This window comes from Carassius auratus, chromosome 35 (genome assembly GCF_003368295.1).
Source record: "Carassius auratus strain Wakin chromosome 35, ASM336829v1, whole genome shotgun sequence".
NCBI classification, from domain to species: Eukaryota; Metazoa; Chordata; class Actinopteri; order Cypriniformes; family Cyprinidae; genus Carassius; species Carassius auratus.
The window spans coordinates 18,853,097-18,872,474 of record NC_039277.1 but is presented as its reverse complement, the minus strand read 5'-3'; the positions used below and the strand labels follow the sequence as shown (position 1 = coordinate 18,872,474).

General features: G+C 33.1%; 1 protein-coding gene across 3 annotated transcripts in view; it reads right to left on the bottom strand.

The window, feature by feature from the left end:
• Positions 1 to 19,378, bottom strand: part of LOC113054755 (contactin-associated protein-like 4) — a 95,820-nt gene that overhangs the window by 58,495 nt on the left and 17,947 nt on the right. For all 3 annotated transcript variants that reach the window (XM_026220533.1, XM_026220531.1, XM_026220532.1), the window contains 3 exons: positions 7,720 to 7,913; positions 4,562 to 4,709; positions 1,652 to 1,855 (listed from right to left, as the gene is read on the bottom strand). In XM_026220533.1, the coding sequence (XP_026076318.1) occupies positions 1,652 to 1,855; positions 4,562 to 4,709; positions 7,720 to 7,913 (546 nt within the window). The remainder of the gene's footprint in view (positions 1 to 1,651; positions 1,856 to 4,561; positions 4,710 to 7,719; positions 7,914 to 19,378) is intronic.

The following is a 19,378-nucleotide window of genomic DNA, read 5'->3' as shown; positions in this document are numbered from 1 at the left end:
AAGATGTTTCTTTACACACACACACACACACATATATATCTGTATATAGGTTTATATATTTACTGGATTCACTGATCTGTATATTTTGTTGCACTACTCAAATGTTTGAACACTACTCAACTGCAATGATGTGAAAGCACAGGAAACACACCTGAAAATGACATTTCTTCAGAAAGCACATAATGCTTTTACATTTGATCACAGTTATAACTCCAGCAACGGTCATGAGGACAGAGAGACTCTGACGCTGAGATACCAGATGGCATCCTGGGAATCTGTGCCATACGCCTCACGACTGACTGCGTCTCTCACCCACACCTGAAGAGTTTCTTACATCACCTGTTAATCTGCTGGAGATCTCAGCTAATAATAAACTACTGAACAGAACCATGGGATTGTCATGTTTTGTGGACATGTACCATGGTAATTCCATGTTTTTCTTACTTTCATACTTTCAAATGAGTTCTTCAAGTACCTTGCAAAAACATATCGAAGTCAATTTTCATCGTGCGTAAGTGTAATTGTATATACACACAGTTATTATTATTATAAAAATTTAAATTTATGCATTTAGCAGACGCTTTTATCCAAAGTCTGCTATCAATTTTTTACCTATCATCTGTTCCCGGGGAATCGAACCCCCAACCTTGCGCTTTATAAGGCAATGCTCTACCAATTGAGCTACAGGAACACTTATTATTATTATTATTACATTTATTACAATTGAGATTTAATTGATTTTTATTACTTTTTTTATTTTTGTTTTTGTTTGTTTCCAGTTAGTAAGTTTGTGTTCAACCTTAACTTATTTCAGTAACTTACCAAAGAAACAACTCTAATTTTCATTTATGTTTTCGTCTAATATTTTATTTAATTTCAGCTTTAGATATTAATTACTTTAAGTTTGTTAAATATAATAACCCTGAATCTATACACACACATATACAAACACACACACACATATATATAAGCATATTTTCCCCAAAGCTCTTTGGGGAAAATATGTATTTTACAAAAATAAAAATATTTCATAATGCAAAAACATATTTATGGTCCTAAAGCAGGCTTCAGTTTAAGTATAATATTATTTCTCACTAGGTTATTTTGGTTTTGAGGTGAAATGTGACCCTGACAAGTTCTTTTTGTATTTGTATTTATATTTTTATTTATAAGGCACATTTCAATACAACTGAGTTTGCCCAAAGTGCTGTACAGCAATAGAAATATAAAAGAATAACAATGGGCAAATGAATCAACCATTAAACAAAAAAAAAAAAAAAACATAAAACAAACATGAGGACTAAAAGTCTCAAATTAATTTTTTTTTTATTATTATAATTATTATTCACAGCCAAGGAACCAAGAATATAATCTATAGTGGCTTGATTTCCAGCTGGACCAAAAACAAAAACAACAACAATCTCAGTTTTATTTAAAAACAATTAAAAACTTTCCAGCTCTTGATGTCAGTTAAGCCTATTCCCAGATGAAATGTAACGTTTTTTTAGAGTAGTTTGTGGCCCTAAATGCTCTACTTTCATGCTGTCTGCCTGAAACCAAATGACTTTAGATAAAAGAGGGTCAAAAACGACATTAATCAACATCAATGAAGATTTTCAACATCCAGCAGCTGTAGGATGTGTATTAGTACCGTTTCTGAACTGCAGGATGAGTTTCCCTCTGAATAACTCCAGGGTGAGCGTGTGTCCGCTGCGCTCCTCCATGTGAACCAGCGTCCCAGAGTTCAGCAGGGTTTTGAAGTTCATGGATAACACGTCTCTGTTTGCCGGAGTGGTGCTGGGATCCGGCCTGAAGAGCAAATGAGCGCTGCCATCAAAACCGACCACATCAGACTCTGAAAACACACAAAAAAAAAGAACTGTGAAAATGATACATTGTAACGACATCACAACAAACAAATAATGAATAACATAACAATGAACTAAATTAAATACATAGATAATAAACTACATTAAACAAAAATATAAAAACAAATCAAATAAATAATAATAAAGTATAATACATAAGAGACAATAATACGTAACAAAGTAGTAAAATTAATAAACTGAACTAAATAAATAAATAAATGATTGACTAAAAATATATGCATAAAAACTAAAATAAGCAAACAATAATAATAACGATAATTAAGAAATGAAAACGAATTATCAAATAATTTGAAATCATTAAATAATTAACTAATAAACAAATTCACTAAACAAATAATAATGAACTAAAATGAATTTATAAATAATGAACAATAATAGATAATATAAATAAACTCAAATAAATAAATTAATAAACAAATAATAATAACAAATAGATCATAATTAACTAAAATAAATATAAATATAATAAATCAATGGGAAATTAAATATTAAACTATATTAAATAAATGCATTATACATAAATAACAATGAACTAAAATAAATGAATAAATAAAATATATAATTAACAAAATACATAAGTAAATAATAACATTCTAAAATGAAAATAATGAACTAAAACAAATAAATAAATATTTAGATTATGAACTACAAAAAATTAATAAGAGGCTATAATAAATAAATAATAAAGTATGATAAATATACAATGCACAATAGAGAATGTTAAAAAATAAAGGAATAAATGTGTGATGTTGACGTAGAGTCAGTTTTTTGTTCAGTGTCACGTTAGTCAATAGTTTAACTTCCTGAAGACTTAAACACTGTGACACAGTGATCTGTTTGGTTGCACAGCTTGACATGTCAGTCATTAAACCCCTGACACTAACTATTAATCTCTGTGCATTATAATTAGTGGCGTATACAACGTGTTTGTGCAGGTCTGTTGTCCCTGTAAGCAGAGAGAGTTTAAAACTGAGGTCAACAGAGATGATGCAAGCACATGACACTTGACAGAACCTGCAGATGCCAGCAATAAATTATACATCTGTAGGAATGAAGGGGAAAAAAGACTCCATCCCTAATGGTCTGCTGTAGGTGTGTTGACCAGAGCCTTTGCCCTGTGGTTCTGCCCCGTGTGACTCCAGTGACAACACAACTCAGGCCACACAGGACCTCTGAGAGACCAGTCAAACATCAGCAAGACACTCAAACACACTCGTCTGAGTAATACATGTCGCTTGGTGATGTGGGGCGTTAAACTGTCTTATTATAGAGTAAATCATTTTATTTAAACGGAAAACTGCATCAAATTTAAATCCAAAAATAATGAGTGTTACCAAACAGGTTTTCTGCATAAACACAGAATCCTGCACCTAAACTCACTCCATTGGTTACATTTACACATAGCCCCGCCCATAAACTTTCTCTATTGGTTGAGACAGTAGTTGACAAGACATCAAAGAGATCAATGTTTTGAAAGTGTTACAGTGTTTCACTCTTCAGGAAGTCAAACGGAGACATTCTGATGGATTAAAAATAATATTTAAATTACAAACATGAGGATTTTCAATTGTATTTAAATTAATGAATAAATATTACTACGGTTACATTTATTTCATAACAAAATATTTTAAATAATATTAAATACAATTCACAACATTAAAGATTTTAAATCAAATGTAAACAAATAGATTTGTTTAAATCACACAAATAATTTTTTTTATTAAATGTAAATAAAAACAAATGTATCCACATTTAAATGGCTGAATGAATGACTGAATAATGAAAAATGATTTTAATCTCATACTTTAAATGTATTTCATATTTAAATAAATATAACATGAAAGCTTCTAAATCATATTAAAATAAATATATAAAAACCTTTATAGCATTTTATTCATATTTTCTATTAATGAATGAATAACAAACTATAATTATAAACAATAATTAATATAATTAATATAAACAAATTATAAATGCAGATTTAAAATTAAAATTAAATACATTTTATAATATGAAAGATTTTAAATAAAATTTAGATAAATACATTTCATAATATGTAAAATGTTAAATGATATTTAAACAAATTAATGCATTTGTTTAAATATACATATACAATATTTTATATCATATTTTAAATAATTAAAATTCATATATAAATGGAAGAATGCATGAATGAATTAATTAATTCATTTTCCTATTAACAAAGATTTTATATCATATTTAAAACCTATAGTAAAAAAAAAACATTAAAACAATTTTAAATCATATTTGAATGAATGAATTAATTGTATAACAAATTATTTCAAATAATATTTAAACAAATCTATAAATAAAAAACATTCATAACATTTTAATTCATATTTGAATTAATTAATTTCATAACAAAAGATTTTTAATAATATTTAAATAAATCTATAAATAAATAAATTCATAACATTTTAATTGGAATTTCAATGAATGAATGTAAAAATAACTAAGAAATTTACTTCATAAACATTTAAAATCATCTTTAAATAAATAAATAACAAAATCTGTGATATGAAAGATTTAAAATAATGTTTAAATAAATAACCACATTTCAAAATATCAAATATTTAATGCAATAACTATAATATTAAATGAATTTCCTAAGATGCCAGATGTCCAGTTGTATGTCAATGTTAAACACTTACTGTATCGGCACCCATAGGCCTCCAGTCTCAGGCCGATCCTGCCATTGGCGTTCCAGTCGAGAGGCAGTATTCGGACGAACTGAGCGACGACCGGCTGCTGGAGTTTGTACATCACCACACTGTCAGCATTCGAGTTCCCAGAGAAAGCCTTGAATGAGGAGAACAACAGCATTACGTGACCTTCTGTGTTTGACCTGATGCACTAATGCGCTCCTGTATCTTTTATGTTTCCCACTGGATCATAAAGAAGCAGACGGTTGATCCTGAAGTCGGATGGCAAGAGAAGAGACCAGTCTATAACTCTTGTGCAGCTTAATACGAGTCGAGACCCTGTGGTGATCAGAGAGATTCAACACGGCCACGGGTCAGTGAGCAGCGCTCCTCTCCATCACATCACTGTATTAAAGGACATCAATACTGCACTAGCCTGCTACTATATTTTTATGTTTTTGAAAGAAGTTTCTTCTGCTCATCAAGCCTGCATTTATTTGATCAAAAATACAGAAAAAACAGTAGATATTATTACAACTTAAAATATTAGTTTTCTATTTGATTATACTTTTAAAAAATAATTTATTTCTGTGATGCAGCGCTGAATTTTCAGCATCATTCCTCCAGCCTTCAGTGTCACATGTAACATCAGTCGATCACATGATCATTTAGAAATCATTCTAATATCCTGATTTATTATGAGTGTTGGAAACAGTTCTGCTGTCTCATATATTTGATCAATAAAAGGTTCAAAAGAACTGCATTTATTCAACAACAAAAAAATCTAATAATATATGTTCTTTACTATCACTTTTTATTAATTTAACACATCCTTGCTGAATAAAATTATTGATTTTTTTTTTTTTTTTAATTACTGACCCCAAATAACTGACCAGTAGTGTATATTGTTATTACAAAATGTTAATATTTTTAAAAAATAGATTCATTTTTTTTTTTTTTTACTTTTTATTCATCAAAGTATCCTAAAAAAGTATCACATGTTCTGAAAAAATATTAATCAGCAGAACTGTTTCCAACTTTGATAATGAATCATCATATTAGAATGATTTCTAAAGGATCATGTGATAATGATCCTAAAAATTCAGCTTTGCAGCACAGAAATAAATGATCATTTAAAGTATAATACATTTAAAAACAATTATTTTAAATTGCAATAATATATCACAATATTACATTTTTTTTTCTGTATTTTTGATCAAATAAATGCAGGCTTGATGAGAAGAAGAATCTTCTTTCAAAAACATTAAAAATATAAATGTTTCCAAACTTTTGGTCTGTACTTTATATATATATATATATATATATATATATATATATATATATATATATATATATATATATATATATATATATATATACACACAGGTGGAGCTGGGGAAGGTGGAGGGTTTCTGAAGCAAGCTGCAACTGCTACAGAAAGCCCTAGTTGTAATGTTGAGATGGATAATTATGCTATTATATTTAAATGTTAAAATTATAAATACATAAACTAATAAATAAATGTTAAAAACGATGTTACATGATTAAATTAAATTATTAAAATATATAAAAATTTGAATGATAAAATATTTAAGATCGAACATTAAATGAGTTATTTTTACATTTATTTAAATAATGATAAATAAATTGTAATACAATTTTAGTTTTTAAATATATTTTTTAACGGTAAACCAAAATTAAAAAGATAAAATATTTATATTATTAATTATGAAAATATACAATCTACGTGTCAGCTGTTTAGGCTAAGACACATCTGAAGAAACACCCAAACCAGCGGTCTCCAATTTGGGAGACCAGTTAGATCAGCTTAAACAAGCTAAAATCAGCTAAAACCAGAACAGCACCTCAGCTCTTTTCATAATCAGAGTGTTTTCCAGTTAAGGCCCTGCTGGCCATTTAAAGTGGAGGCAACAAGTGGATTATTTTTGCAGGGAGGAGCATTCATTTTGTCCTTAAATCTGTCAGAGATGTGTGCAATTTGGAGTTTCTGGTTTCATAGCAATTGTGAGCTGAGAAGCGCTCTCAGTGTTTGAAGGGATCAGTCGTGTGCTGGAGTGCAGAGCTAAGCTCAACAAATTGCTCTGTTTCCTGCTGAGGAGGCGCATCTCATTTGCTCTAAAGAGGCCTGTGAAATATATCAAGAGTCAAGGTGCAAATCCTCCTGCGTCAGGAGCGACAAGCTCTCGCTCGCATCTTAAACTCTAAACGCTTCTCATGACAGACGGAGTCGTGACTAGAGTTTCTCACTGCATACTGATGACGGATCCAGAAACAAAAATCTGTCTCGGGTCTGATCTGATGGGTTAGGAAAAAACAGCACTGAATGGTAATAATAACATGCAACTAATCATTTAGTTATGTAAACTAATTTGGCTATGATTTCTTTATTTTTTAAAGAAAATTAATAATTTTAACCAGCAGGGATGCATTAAATAAAACATTTTAAGTGTCAGTAAAGACATTTATAATGTTATAAAATATTTATATTTCAAACGAATGCTGTTCATTTGTTTTCAACACTGATAATAATCAGAAATATTTTTTTCTGAGCAGCAAATCATCATAATAGAATGATTTCTGAAGGATCGTGCGAGATACAGAAAATACAGATTTGATCGCAGAAATAAATTACATTTGAACAGATATTCACATAAAAAAACTGTTATTTTAAATAGTAATACGATTTCACAATTTTACAGATTTTACAGTATTTTTGATCAAACAAATGCAGCCTTGGTGAACGGAAAAGCTCCTCAAATACATAAAAAATAAATAAATAAAAAATCGTACCAAATTGAATTTGTTTGTTGTTGACATCAAATGAATGTAAATCAGATGAATCGATAAGTACAAAGCACACAGAACAGACGTCATGGCATTTCGGCAAAACAAACGTGAAGAACAGAAGAAACCCGCAACTCAATTAGCATCTATTCTCTGAGTGTCAAAACTAATTAAACCCTCTCACACACTTAACAAGCTCATTTCAATAACACACTTGGCTAGTGCTGAACTCACCGGAGAACCTGAGGAAGCTTAAATCTGTTTCTATTTAAGATTTCACATCGAGGGAAGAGATTTCGATTTATATTTTTCCTCATCAAAGCGTGTTTTCCTTCATCTCAGGTGAGGAATTCAAGCCTTACCCCGATGCTATCCTCCTGCCGGTACGGCCTCCAATTATGTCCCGTGTCACTGAACATGAGGAGGTAGCGTGTGACCCAATCAGAGCTGCCGTATCGGCCCTGGGTGGCGATGGCTGTGATCTCCGTCCGCTGCTCCAGCTTGATTTCCAGCCACTGGTATTTATTAGAGTCCAGCGGGGACCAGCCTCCAGCACCTGCGGGACACAGCACACAGACGAAGGCTTCACGCACTGCATTCTGGGACGAGATGCATGGATTGCATCACAAGCTGTTCAACTGATCCACTGCTGAGGCATTTGTTAGGAGACAACAACTGCTGGCTTCTTAGGGAGCATCCAAACTGAAATGCAATCCTTGTAAGATAAACGTCCGATATGAAACACTCTACATAAGTTCACAAACATATTTGAAGTATGCATATAAAAATATAAGGTAACACTTTATTTTAAGGTCCAATTCTTACTATTAACTAACCATTAACTATGACTTTTGCCTCAATTAACTCGTTATTTGCTGCTTATTAATAGTTTATAAGGTAGTTGTTAAGTTTAGGGTATTGGGTAGGATTATGGATGTCATGCATTATATGTACTTTATAAGCATTAATAAACAGCCAATATGTTAATAATAGACATGCTAATAAGCGACTAGTTATTAGTGTGAATTGGACCCTATACTAAAGTGTTACCACAAATATAATTAATTTAATAATTACTTAAATACTCATAATACAAATCTAAAATATTTTCGTAATTTTTTTAAAATAAGTAACACTTGTTCACTATTAACTACGACATTTCTCTCAATAAATTCTTAATTTGCTGCTTATTAATAGTTATTAATAGGTATTGGGTAAGATTAGGGATGTAGAATAAGGTCAAGTAGAATAAGTCATTAATATGTTCTTAATTAACATGAATGCATGGATAATAATCTAGTAATATGCATGCTAATAAGCAATTAATAGGTGTTACCTATTCTAAAGTGTTACCGATATTTCTATTTAAAGATTCATATAATGCGTATAATAATAATATAATTCCTTTCTCTTTGGAGTGTTACAAGCTCTTGCTGCGTAAAGAAGATCTGTAAAGTTGCAAAGACTAAAGTCTGAAATCCAAAGAGATATTCATCATCAAAGTTAAGAGTCCACCACTCCTACCTAAAATGTCTCACTTTGTTCGTCCTTCCAAAAGAGGACACAACTAGAAATCAGTGGTTAGGTTGTATTTACAACACTGTCCCAGAACAGTTCAACCTAGGGCTGTGCAAAAAATCGAATGCGGTTTTCATGCACATCTCTTCAGTAAAGACACTCCTTTAATTAGTAGTATTATCTCCAGCACGTGTGTTCAGATCAGGGTTGCCAGGTTTTCACAACAAATCCTGCCCTGTTGCTTCTCAAAACTAGTCCAAAACTAATCGCGATTCCAGGAGGTTCCCAAATAAAAAAAAAATTGCTTCCCGGGGTTAAAATACTTTTTTTTTTTTTTTTTTTGGCATGTTTGACTTGTAAAAAATTCGCATTTTAGTGCCTAAATATCACATTATTGGTATTAGGGTTGCTTCGAACCGCGGACATTAAAAACACACAGACTTGGCAACACTGGTTACTACACAGAGCCGTAGTCTACCGACAACTAACACAAAATCGCTTTCAAAATCGACAAAGAATCGCCACCGATTTTAAAATCGTTTTTGTGTAGATTCTCAGTGAATTATGGCTCGGTGTAGTAAATGCCAACCAATGTTGCCAAGTCTGTGGTTGTTTTTCATGTCAATACAAATAACGTGATATTTAGCCCCTAAAATTTGAATTTTACCAAGGCAACCATGCCATAAAACTTACATTTTAACCCCGGAAAGCAATTTTTTTAACAGGGATCCTCCTGGAAACACGATTGCGCTAGTTTTGGACTAGTTTTGAGAAGCAACTGGGCAGGATTTGTTGTGAAAACCTGGCAACCCTGATCTGAACACACGTGCTGGAGATATACTCCTAATTACAGGTGAGATGTGCATGAAAAAAAAAAAAAAAAAAATCACATTAGATTTTTTGCACAGCCCTAGTTCAACCCCAATATTCAGATGTGTGTAGTGCATTTTATTGAGAACTGTTTCCTGATCCTGTGAGAGAAGACTACAATGCTAGTCGTTCTGACTCACAGTCTGTAAGTACGTTTGCATGTGTAAAGGATTTGCAAGTGATGATTAAAACACAAGTTTTGAGCATTGTAGAGTGGCGCTTGTTGTTTGTCGTTTCTCCGATCAAAAATGTAGACATGGTTTTATATTTAAGCAGTGCAAAAGTATAAGTCAGCAGTTCTCAATTCCAGTCCTTGCACCTCTCATCACTTCCGACATTTCTACTTTTCGAACGTAAGTGCCCTGCGAAGTGGTCATCACAGGATATTCCACCATGATTCCAGTTTGAAGTGAACGTATATGTTCCATTCAAAGTGTATTGAAGTGTGCGAGACGTGAATTTAAATCGTATTTATTTACAGAGGTATATGATGTCAAACTTGTCCGTGTGTGAAGACATTGCACAACGCAAATCCGTGAATTAATGTTCTGAAGTGAGGTAAACTTCAAAAGATTAGAGAGTAGGGAGCAATGAACACTGTGTAGGGATCATGTCAATGGGAACACAGTTCATACACAAGCTGGTTATCTAAGCTGTGTGTGACACTTTTTATTAAGGACGGACGCTTTTTATTTCACTTCTTTTGGACTGATGCACTGCAACATCGGCTGAGTGGCATTAAACGGCTTTAAAGATCAAAAACAATTTCTAATATAACTCCGACTGGATTCGTGTGAAATAAGATAGTCATATACACCTAGGATGAATTGAGGGCGAGTAATTTATGGGCTAATTTAAATTTTTGGGAGAACTAACCCTTTAACCTTCTGTCTAAGTAGCCAGCCCACTAGGTTTGGGAACAGACAATTTTTTCCCAATTTCTCCTTATCGCCTTCTCGCTTATCTACACATTTTAATGAGGATAAAACTGTTCTGCAGTAAAATCCTGTTAAAAACCGGCTTGTATTCAAACCACAACTTCATCAAACATCTGATCTTTTCATTATAGGGGAATTCTCTTTATAGCTTTCAGTATCGGATATAACCCTGTGCATTATGGTTTTAAAACAATAACTTGCTCAAAAATGAATGTTTTGTGTCCTAAAGGAATTTATATCTTCCGTGGAAGACGAATGAAGGCGTTTAGCAACCTTTTCATTTGCATGCAATCTCAACAAAGGACAAAAAGCAATATTATTCCATAACAGGCTCTTCTGATTACCACTTTGGTGTTTTTATGGAGCTTTCTGGTAATTTGTTGGAGCTTAAAAGCATCTGTCCTCACACATTTTCACTGTATCCATCTCTGCCCCATGATGCTTTGCATGAACAGTGGAACTAACTTCAGTCAAACAATCAGCCAATGATTTTCTCAATGAACGCAATCATTTGCATAAACTTGGTACTATGAGATGACATTATAAATACTGTATTAACCAGTTTTAGAAACCTTACAGTTAATACTTACTAACAGGGATTCAAGTGAAAAGGGGAGACGAACACATTTGAAAAAATATGAGTGAAAACAAACGGATTTAAGGAGAAAAAAAAGGAGATTCTTAATGAATTCAGTGAATTATTCATAAGATATAGTGTACATTAAGGCCAGAAATGTGCAGTATACGTTGTCTTTTTAAATTGTTACAGCGGAATACAAAGGAATAAAGAAAATAATCAGAAGGAAAAGATGCAGCGGCTGAAAAGAGCTCTTGACATTACAATAACAAGCATTATGTTATTCTCCTGAGTCTGAATGCAGAACACCAAGGGAAATCTACAGCTCATTCAGTCAAACAAGGATGGGTTTTTTATCACAAACTTATGGTTTGAAATGATTTGTTTCAGTCTTTTTAAGTGGAATTCCTCAAACTGGAAGCGCCTTCTATAATTTAAAAGACAGTTTGTTAGGAAGCAAGGATAGAAATTCAACATGATCAGCCTTCAGAATATCTCCTTTTTCAGGACCCCATGACATTGGTTACATTTTTTTTTTTTTTCACAAATCTTGTTCATTTATTTACTTACAAATCCTTTGTAATAAACTTCATTTATTTCCATTTATCCATTTATTTGGATCCCCCCCCCCCCAAAAAAAAAGGTGCATGTAAAAAATGCAATTTAGCTAAATGTATAAGTTTACAAAAATAAATAAATAAATAGGTCCCAATGAAATACATAAAAATGTTTTCCTCAAATTCTGTTTTATTTTTACCAGTTTTTATAATTATAGAGAATGTGTAATTAATTAAATTCATTTAAAAAAATATTTATTTATTTATGTTTTACATTAATAGTACTCAATTAAATGTTTTATTTTTCACAAATTCTTTATTGTGAATTAAATTTGTTCTGGTAATTAAATGAAGACATAAAACATTAATTAAACTTATTTTTAATCTAATGAAGTGCAATTAAAACATGGATGAAACATTGCATGCTTAATCCTTAAAAATATTGCCTGCGTTTTAATAATACTAATTAATAACACAATTTAGAAATACATTTTACTGTACAATAGTAATATATTTCTGTCACAGTTTCTTCTAGTTTAACCAAACGTTTATTTTGACGGGTTGCTGTGAAGAACTGCGCCATTCGTTCACAAAGAGACACGCAGAACATGCAGGATTTATATTTAAACAGTCTTTTTGAGGTTTAATAGTCACAAACACTTGTCTATAATCAACAAAATCAGACGAAATTCCATGCCAATACAGTTTTACAGTAAATTGCATATTTGTGACAGGATTCTGTGTTATCCCTATCATAGAAATCATACAGCCACACTTTTGTTTGTCCAGATTTAAAACAACAAATAATAACAGAATTTCAATATCAAATAGGCATTAATAATCCGAGTCCATTCACCTACAGCCGACTATAAAGACTGACACCAATAAGTCTGAAAATCCTGTTAAATCCGTCTTAAGTAGCTGCATTCACCTGCCACCCGTAGAGCCCTGTCCCACGCTGCAGATGTGGATCTGTACACCGCAGCCTAAATCAGATCAGACGGCATCATAAACCCTTCCTGTTCCTCTTAAATCAGGATAAAACCACTGAACAGTGGGCGACCGAGGAGCACCAGGCGAGAGCGACACCTGCTTGGTACAGGAGCCGCGGCGCATTGGCAGCAAGGGAAGAAAAAGTGCTGAACCCAGCACCAGAGACAGATGGAGAGAGCCATCAGACAGGTGAACCCAAATCCAGTCGCCCGGTGAGCCTCGCTCATAATCAGGACAGCCAAAACCAAGATGGGGCTATTCTAGAGACGCCAGGACAGACGAACACATCAGAGATGCCAAAGCTCATAGCCAGAGGATGATTTTAAAGCTTGAGATATTACTGAGACCTCATTTGTAAACTCTACTGTAGTTAGAGCTGTTGTTCAGTCCTGTTGAGTCATGGGTTCTCGAAAGCAAGACAAACCTGAGGTTCAATGTTTATATCACAGAAGTTAGCTTCGGAGCAGAAGAACTAGACTATTTTAGTATTTAGGGCAAGACGCCGAGTTAAATATGTGCATCAGAAGACATTGGCTGACAACTAAACACACACACACACACACACACACGTTTGTTTTTGTGTGAAGTGTGTTCATCCCATAGGTGTAATGGTTTTTATTCTGTACAAACTGTATATTCTATGGTCCTTCACCAACCCTACACCTAACCCTAACCCTCACAGGAAACTTTGTGCATTTTTACTTTCTCAAAAAAACTCATTCTGTATGATTTATAAGCGTTTTGAAAAATGGGGACATGGGTTATGTCCTCATAAGTCACCCTCTCCTTGTAATACCTGTGTCATACCCATGTCATTATACACACACACACACAACAATGCAATAGAGTGTTTCCAACTGGTCAAACATCACAAGGGTTTTTCACTGTCTTCAATTCAACGCATCTCAAAAATCTCAAGCTTTTTCCCAGTTTCCATTAAAAGTGAATTACCCGTCCTAACGACCTCTTATACGGCCCTCATTAAAGAGTAATAGTCTCATTCAGAATAAGCTTCATCTCTGCTGGGCTGTCACAATGAATAAAGCAAGAGTCAGACGTTCATTGCCCATTTTCTGACCGGGGAGGACAAAGCGGTTCCCCCAAATGAACCAAGTGATTAGGGGTTAATCAGGGGTCGTTGATGAGGGCAGACAAGCGCGCTCCAACACTCATTTAAATCACCGTTTCATCATATTAAAACACCTGCAGCAGCACCAGAAACAGACGAACTCATGACTGCAATGCTTTATTAGCTAATCAGTGACCTACATCAAACCATGATGTGGGAAAATTCTTATTATATTTCACAATCGCCATTTATTATTTTACTTTTAATAAATGCACACATACACATGCATGTATTTATAGCATGCATACACAGTGTTTGAAAATATGGGGGGTCAGTAACATCAATAATACTAAAATTATTGAATTACTTAGACGTAATGTTAAAGAAGTAATGTTAGAAGACTTTAATGTTAAAAAGATTTGTGTATCAAGTAAATGCTGTTGTTTTGAACTTTCTATTCATCAAATTTTCTGTTTTCAACATTGATAATAAGCAGAAATATTTCATGTTTTCATGATTTCTGAAGATCATGTGACACTGAAGACTGGAGGAATGATGCTGAAAATACAGCTGTGCATCGCATAAATAAATTGCACTTTAATAGATATTCACATAGCAAAAAGCTATTTTAATTTGTAATAATATTTCACATTTTTAATGCATTTTTAATCAAATAAATGGTAATTTCTGAAATGCATTATGTGTAAATATCTAATCTAAATGTTACATCCACCGAATGAAAAATCGAAGAAATGTACTACCGACTAACACGATTAAAGAAAGTTGAAAATCACCCCTGAAACAAGTTCAGCCAAGCAAACTCCAAAGAAGAGCAGACGTCTGTGTAATGAACTGGCCAGAATCTCATCTATTATTTACCGCATTTCCACCTGCAAGAGCCGAGGGACAAAAGCTAGTTTAGAGAGGGACGAGACCAGCCGAAATGTCTGATGAAATAAAAAGGGACTTTTATATCGTTGATTGTTGAACATTTGATGAAGCTAATGCAATGATAATAAAAATAGATCTGGAAAGCTGCCACCTGACTCCAGCAAGAAAACAAACAGGTAACAAGAGGACATGAAGTTAAATGACTTCTTTTTGGTTAATTGCATCGGCTGAGTTCATCTGAAGGGATTATAATGAGAATTTCATACGGATCGAATTTGCTCTTTTTTCACATTGATTGCAGATTTAAATGGCAGACTGTTTAATCTGCATGTTAAAAGCAAAACAAGTGAAAGAATAAATTATAGTTATTATCCTTTGGCCATGCACTAAAAATTCAGTTTTCACAGTTATAATTATATACACATTTTTTATATATTACAATATCTATTACAATATCTCACACAATGCAAAGTGAAATCATTCTGTGTTTCTAACAGCTGTATTATTTTGCTTCAGTATATAATGGCCTCGTAAGTAAGGCTGTTATATCCTACGGATAAAACCTAAAATTGGCAGCGGCTATCATGAGAAACACGATCACATTTGCATTTTAATTAAACCCTGTGCGCGGTATTCATATCTATTTATCTGCGACATGGTGAGGAAGGATTACACCTGCTGATAGACTAACAGCCGACGGTTTAAACCACAGCTAATGGCAGCAGTAATGATACGGACACAGAGGAAGGTTTCAGAGAAACCCAGCGCTCTTCACAGCGAGAGCCTGCGGCGGTTGGGGAATTAGCACACGCTGCTGTTTAAATGACAACGCTTTGCTTATTTATCCCATGATTCAAAGAGAATATCCCAACAGATTTGTGCAATGAAATATGGCATGAATTGATCCAATCATGGATGATTGGATTCATTCGATTGGGAAGAATCTCATAAAGTCTCGTAAATTCATTATTGCGCTAATAACGTTGTTTGGACTAGCATGTGTCAGTAAAGGTTTGCATCCTTTGTTATAGTTGTGTGTGTGATTCTCTCAACTGTGTGTGAAAATATGGATCTTAAAATCATAAATTAAGAAAATCATAAACCTGAGATTGTGCATGACCTGAAGGATTTTTTTGTTTAGGACAAACCATCTCAAAACAAAAGACGACAGACAATGGTACAGTAAGTACATTTTTGCATGGGGGCATTTTATAAAATTTTTTGTAAATTCAGTTATTTAGCTTGTGGACTATACATGTTAACATCTGTGAAATACATTTATACATTTATGCATTTAGCAGACTTACGGTGCATTCAGGCTATACATTATTTTGCCAGTATGTGTGTTCCCTGGGATCTGAACCCATGACCTTTTGCGCTGCTAATGCAATGCTCTACAACTGAGCCACAGGAACATAAATAACTTATTCATGAAAGTACTAATTAAAAATAACGTGCAATTTGTATGATCCCTCTTATTTTGTTGTAATTATATAAATTTAGCATATTCTGACATGAAATCTTTATGAGCAGAACTGTAGCTTAGGATGCTTTTGCAGGATGTCAACGTTTTTTTATATAGTAATTTTATATTTCAAAAGTCCGGGTGCATTGTTACATCCCTGGTATATTAGTATATCAATGATACTAAAATAACATGTTTGGAATGATATGAGGATAGAGTCAATTGTGACGGAAGTTAAATCTTTGGATGAACAATCCTAATCCTAACAAATTGTGAAAAGCGTGCTTGTGCATCTTTGTTTAAAGTAAACCGGACTTTCTGTATGTGTGCTTTGAGATTCAAACTCTTCTGTGTGTGTTGACCTGATCCAGACATCAGCCTGGAGGAATCTCAAACTACTTGTTATTTTCCACATGCTTCCAAACTTTTACGTGCCACTCGGTTTGACCTTTAGTCCGAGTCCTATATGGTGCTGCTTTAAGATTTCTATTGATTTTCTGAAATCTCGCATGGTTCTGATAGAGCCACAAATATCTTGGCATTTAATTTAGCCTGAAGTACTTACAGAAGAAGTCAAACCTCTAGTGTCTAGACAATGAAGTCATGGAGTGACGTCTGGGGAACCAAGGATGGGAATTGTAAGGAATTTAGCGATTCTGGGACTGATTCCTCATATCAATTTTCACATTTGTGAATAAGAAACACAGTTATGGTTGCATTCACTTCATTTCGGTTTTCAGCAGAACAAATCAGAAATAAATGGAATTATTTCACAGAATAAAAAGTTCTGCTCGTGGTTAACTAGTTTAGTTGCTACGAAATGCCTCGAACTTTGAATATCTTTCAAAAATGTTAGGCCACAAACTAATTTTAATCACTTGAATTATCTGGTACCTTATGAACATGAATAAAAGACAACAAAATGTTTAATAATAAATTATGCAATAATTTATAGCTAGGGTTATATATAGCCATTGACACATTTCTTAAAGATTTTATGCTTTAGATTTTTTATGCTCATGCAGAACAACGCATTATTGCGTGCTTTATGCTAGAAATATGTATGCTAATAAGCAACTAGTTAATAGTGAGAATTGGTCCTCAAAATAAAGTGTTACCGATTTTATTCATATTTTTACTTAATTGTTATTTTTATAATTTTCTGTTTTCATTTTTATTGATTCATTTTTAATTACAAATAGTTTGAGATTCCGTTTATTACTAAATTGAAGAAGGCATTCCTGGGGACATCATTATCTGGTATTTTAATAATATAATTGCGCATATGTTGCGTCATTGTGTGATTTTGTAAATTTACTGGTGAATTTGTTATTTGAACTAGTTCATTGAAACAAACTGTTCGGAAGATCCAGTTTGTGGAAAAGAATCAGACGTAGAGGCTCTGGATTACAGGTAATAATGTTGTAAATAATGTTTAGTTTCTTGCACAGACCGATTGCTTCGCTTCATAAGACCTCAATATATCGTCAGGAGCCACGTGTATTAATTTTGCATTGCTTTTAATGCTTTTTATTTAACTCTCAAAGCACCAGCAAACAGTTTCAGTTAAGAGTCAACTTTTACTTGGAAAAAAAGTCACCTATATCTTGGATGGAATGAAGGTGAGTAAATTTAAGGTAGAGTAGGTTTGTGTAAGATGTGTTTTTATTTTCATTCTGAAAGTAATCTTAAGGGTTTGATTGTTTTCATTTTAGTGGTAGGATAACATTATAATACCATGCATATTTTGACTTTTTTTATGATTATTTAAATAATTAAAAAAAACAATCTAAAAGATAAGTTGAGGTTTAATGCTATAGAAAGTGTTTTCTGCTTGTTTATTTTCATCTATAAACATGGCATTCAGTTGTTCCAAACAATGGTATAAACGTCATTCAATTTAATTGTGATAATTGTAATTTATAGCCACAATCACAATTTCAAGGGAATACTGATATGATTTTTTTGTCAAAATCGTGCCGCCCTACATCTGCGCAACCTGTTTGCGCATATACAGAGTGACCATACATGTAATTTTTACGGGAAACGTCCTGGCCAGGATTTCTATATTGCCTAAAACATCCAGGACTGAGTTTCCCAAAAGCTTCGTGAGCCTTAGAAACGTACGACTGTTCTTAATTTTAAGGTCTGTTTCCCAAAAGCATCGTAACTTAAGTAGCACATGAAAATCATTGTAATCGTATGGAGTAATTGTAAAGCCCTAAGTGCATCGTAAGAAGACCGATTAATGCAGTCACCTGCAGGACAATCGGCCGATTACACCTTTAAGTTGATTCAAGTGCAATGTGATTATAATATAAGGATTTGATTGTGCTTTATTGTACACTTTATGACTCGTTTTCTTTCTTGATTTGTATTTTTTTTTATAATTTATAAATGAAATAATTAAAAAGGGCAGACATATTTTTATACAAATGTAAATTAAATGACTGAACAACAACAGAAAAACAACGGAAAAAAATTATGCCAATGACTTGCTGAAGTACACGAAAACCAGCTGTATTGGACCCGAAAATAACTTCTCCATTCAACAGATCCATTCTATAAGGTGACATTTCAGCACTTGACAAACGGACAGCGACTCCTGAGTAACACTTAAAGCACAGCTACGTGTCATTGCTTTAGGTGCATTGTTGAACAATTGTGAACAATTGTAAAATGACCCGTAGGAAATGCTCTTAAGCGTTAAGATCAATCGTTATTGGTAAACCCGGCCCAGGTTTTGGCTGTTTTGTGTTTCTGAGGAGGCATTGGAAAATGGTTATGCAGGGAGGGTGGGATCTTATGCTTTTAAAGGTAAGTTGCTACTGCAAGCCTTTCCAAAATCACCTACCCTACCTTTACAGGGGTCATGAACTGTTTATTTTTTGTATTTTTTATTTTACACTGTTGGTCCACTTATGACTTACCACACAGGTTTTTACATTCAAAAACATAAAAATCCATAAGTAATGGGCTATTTTCTTCCCTTGTTGTTAGTGGAATCCACGGTGAAATGAAGCGAACGAATGCTCAATGTTTTACATACATGAGCTGAAACTCGATTGAAAAAATACAATTCTAACAAACATTCCTAATATTTTAAGAAAGTTTGTTCTTCCACAACCAGGCACTGCAAATAT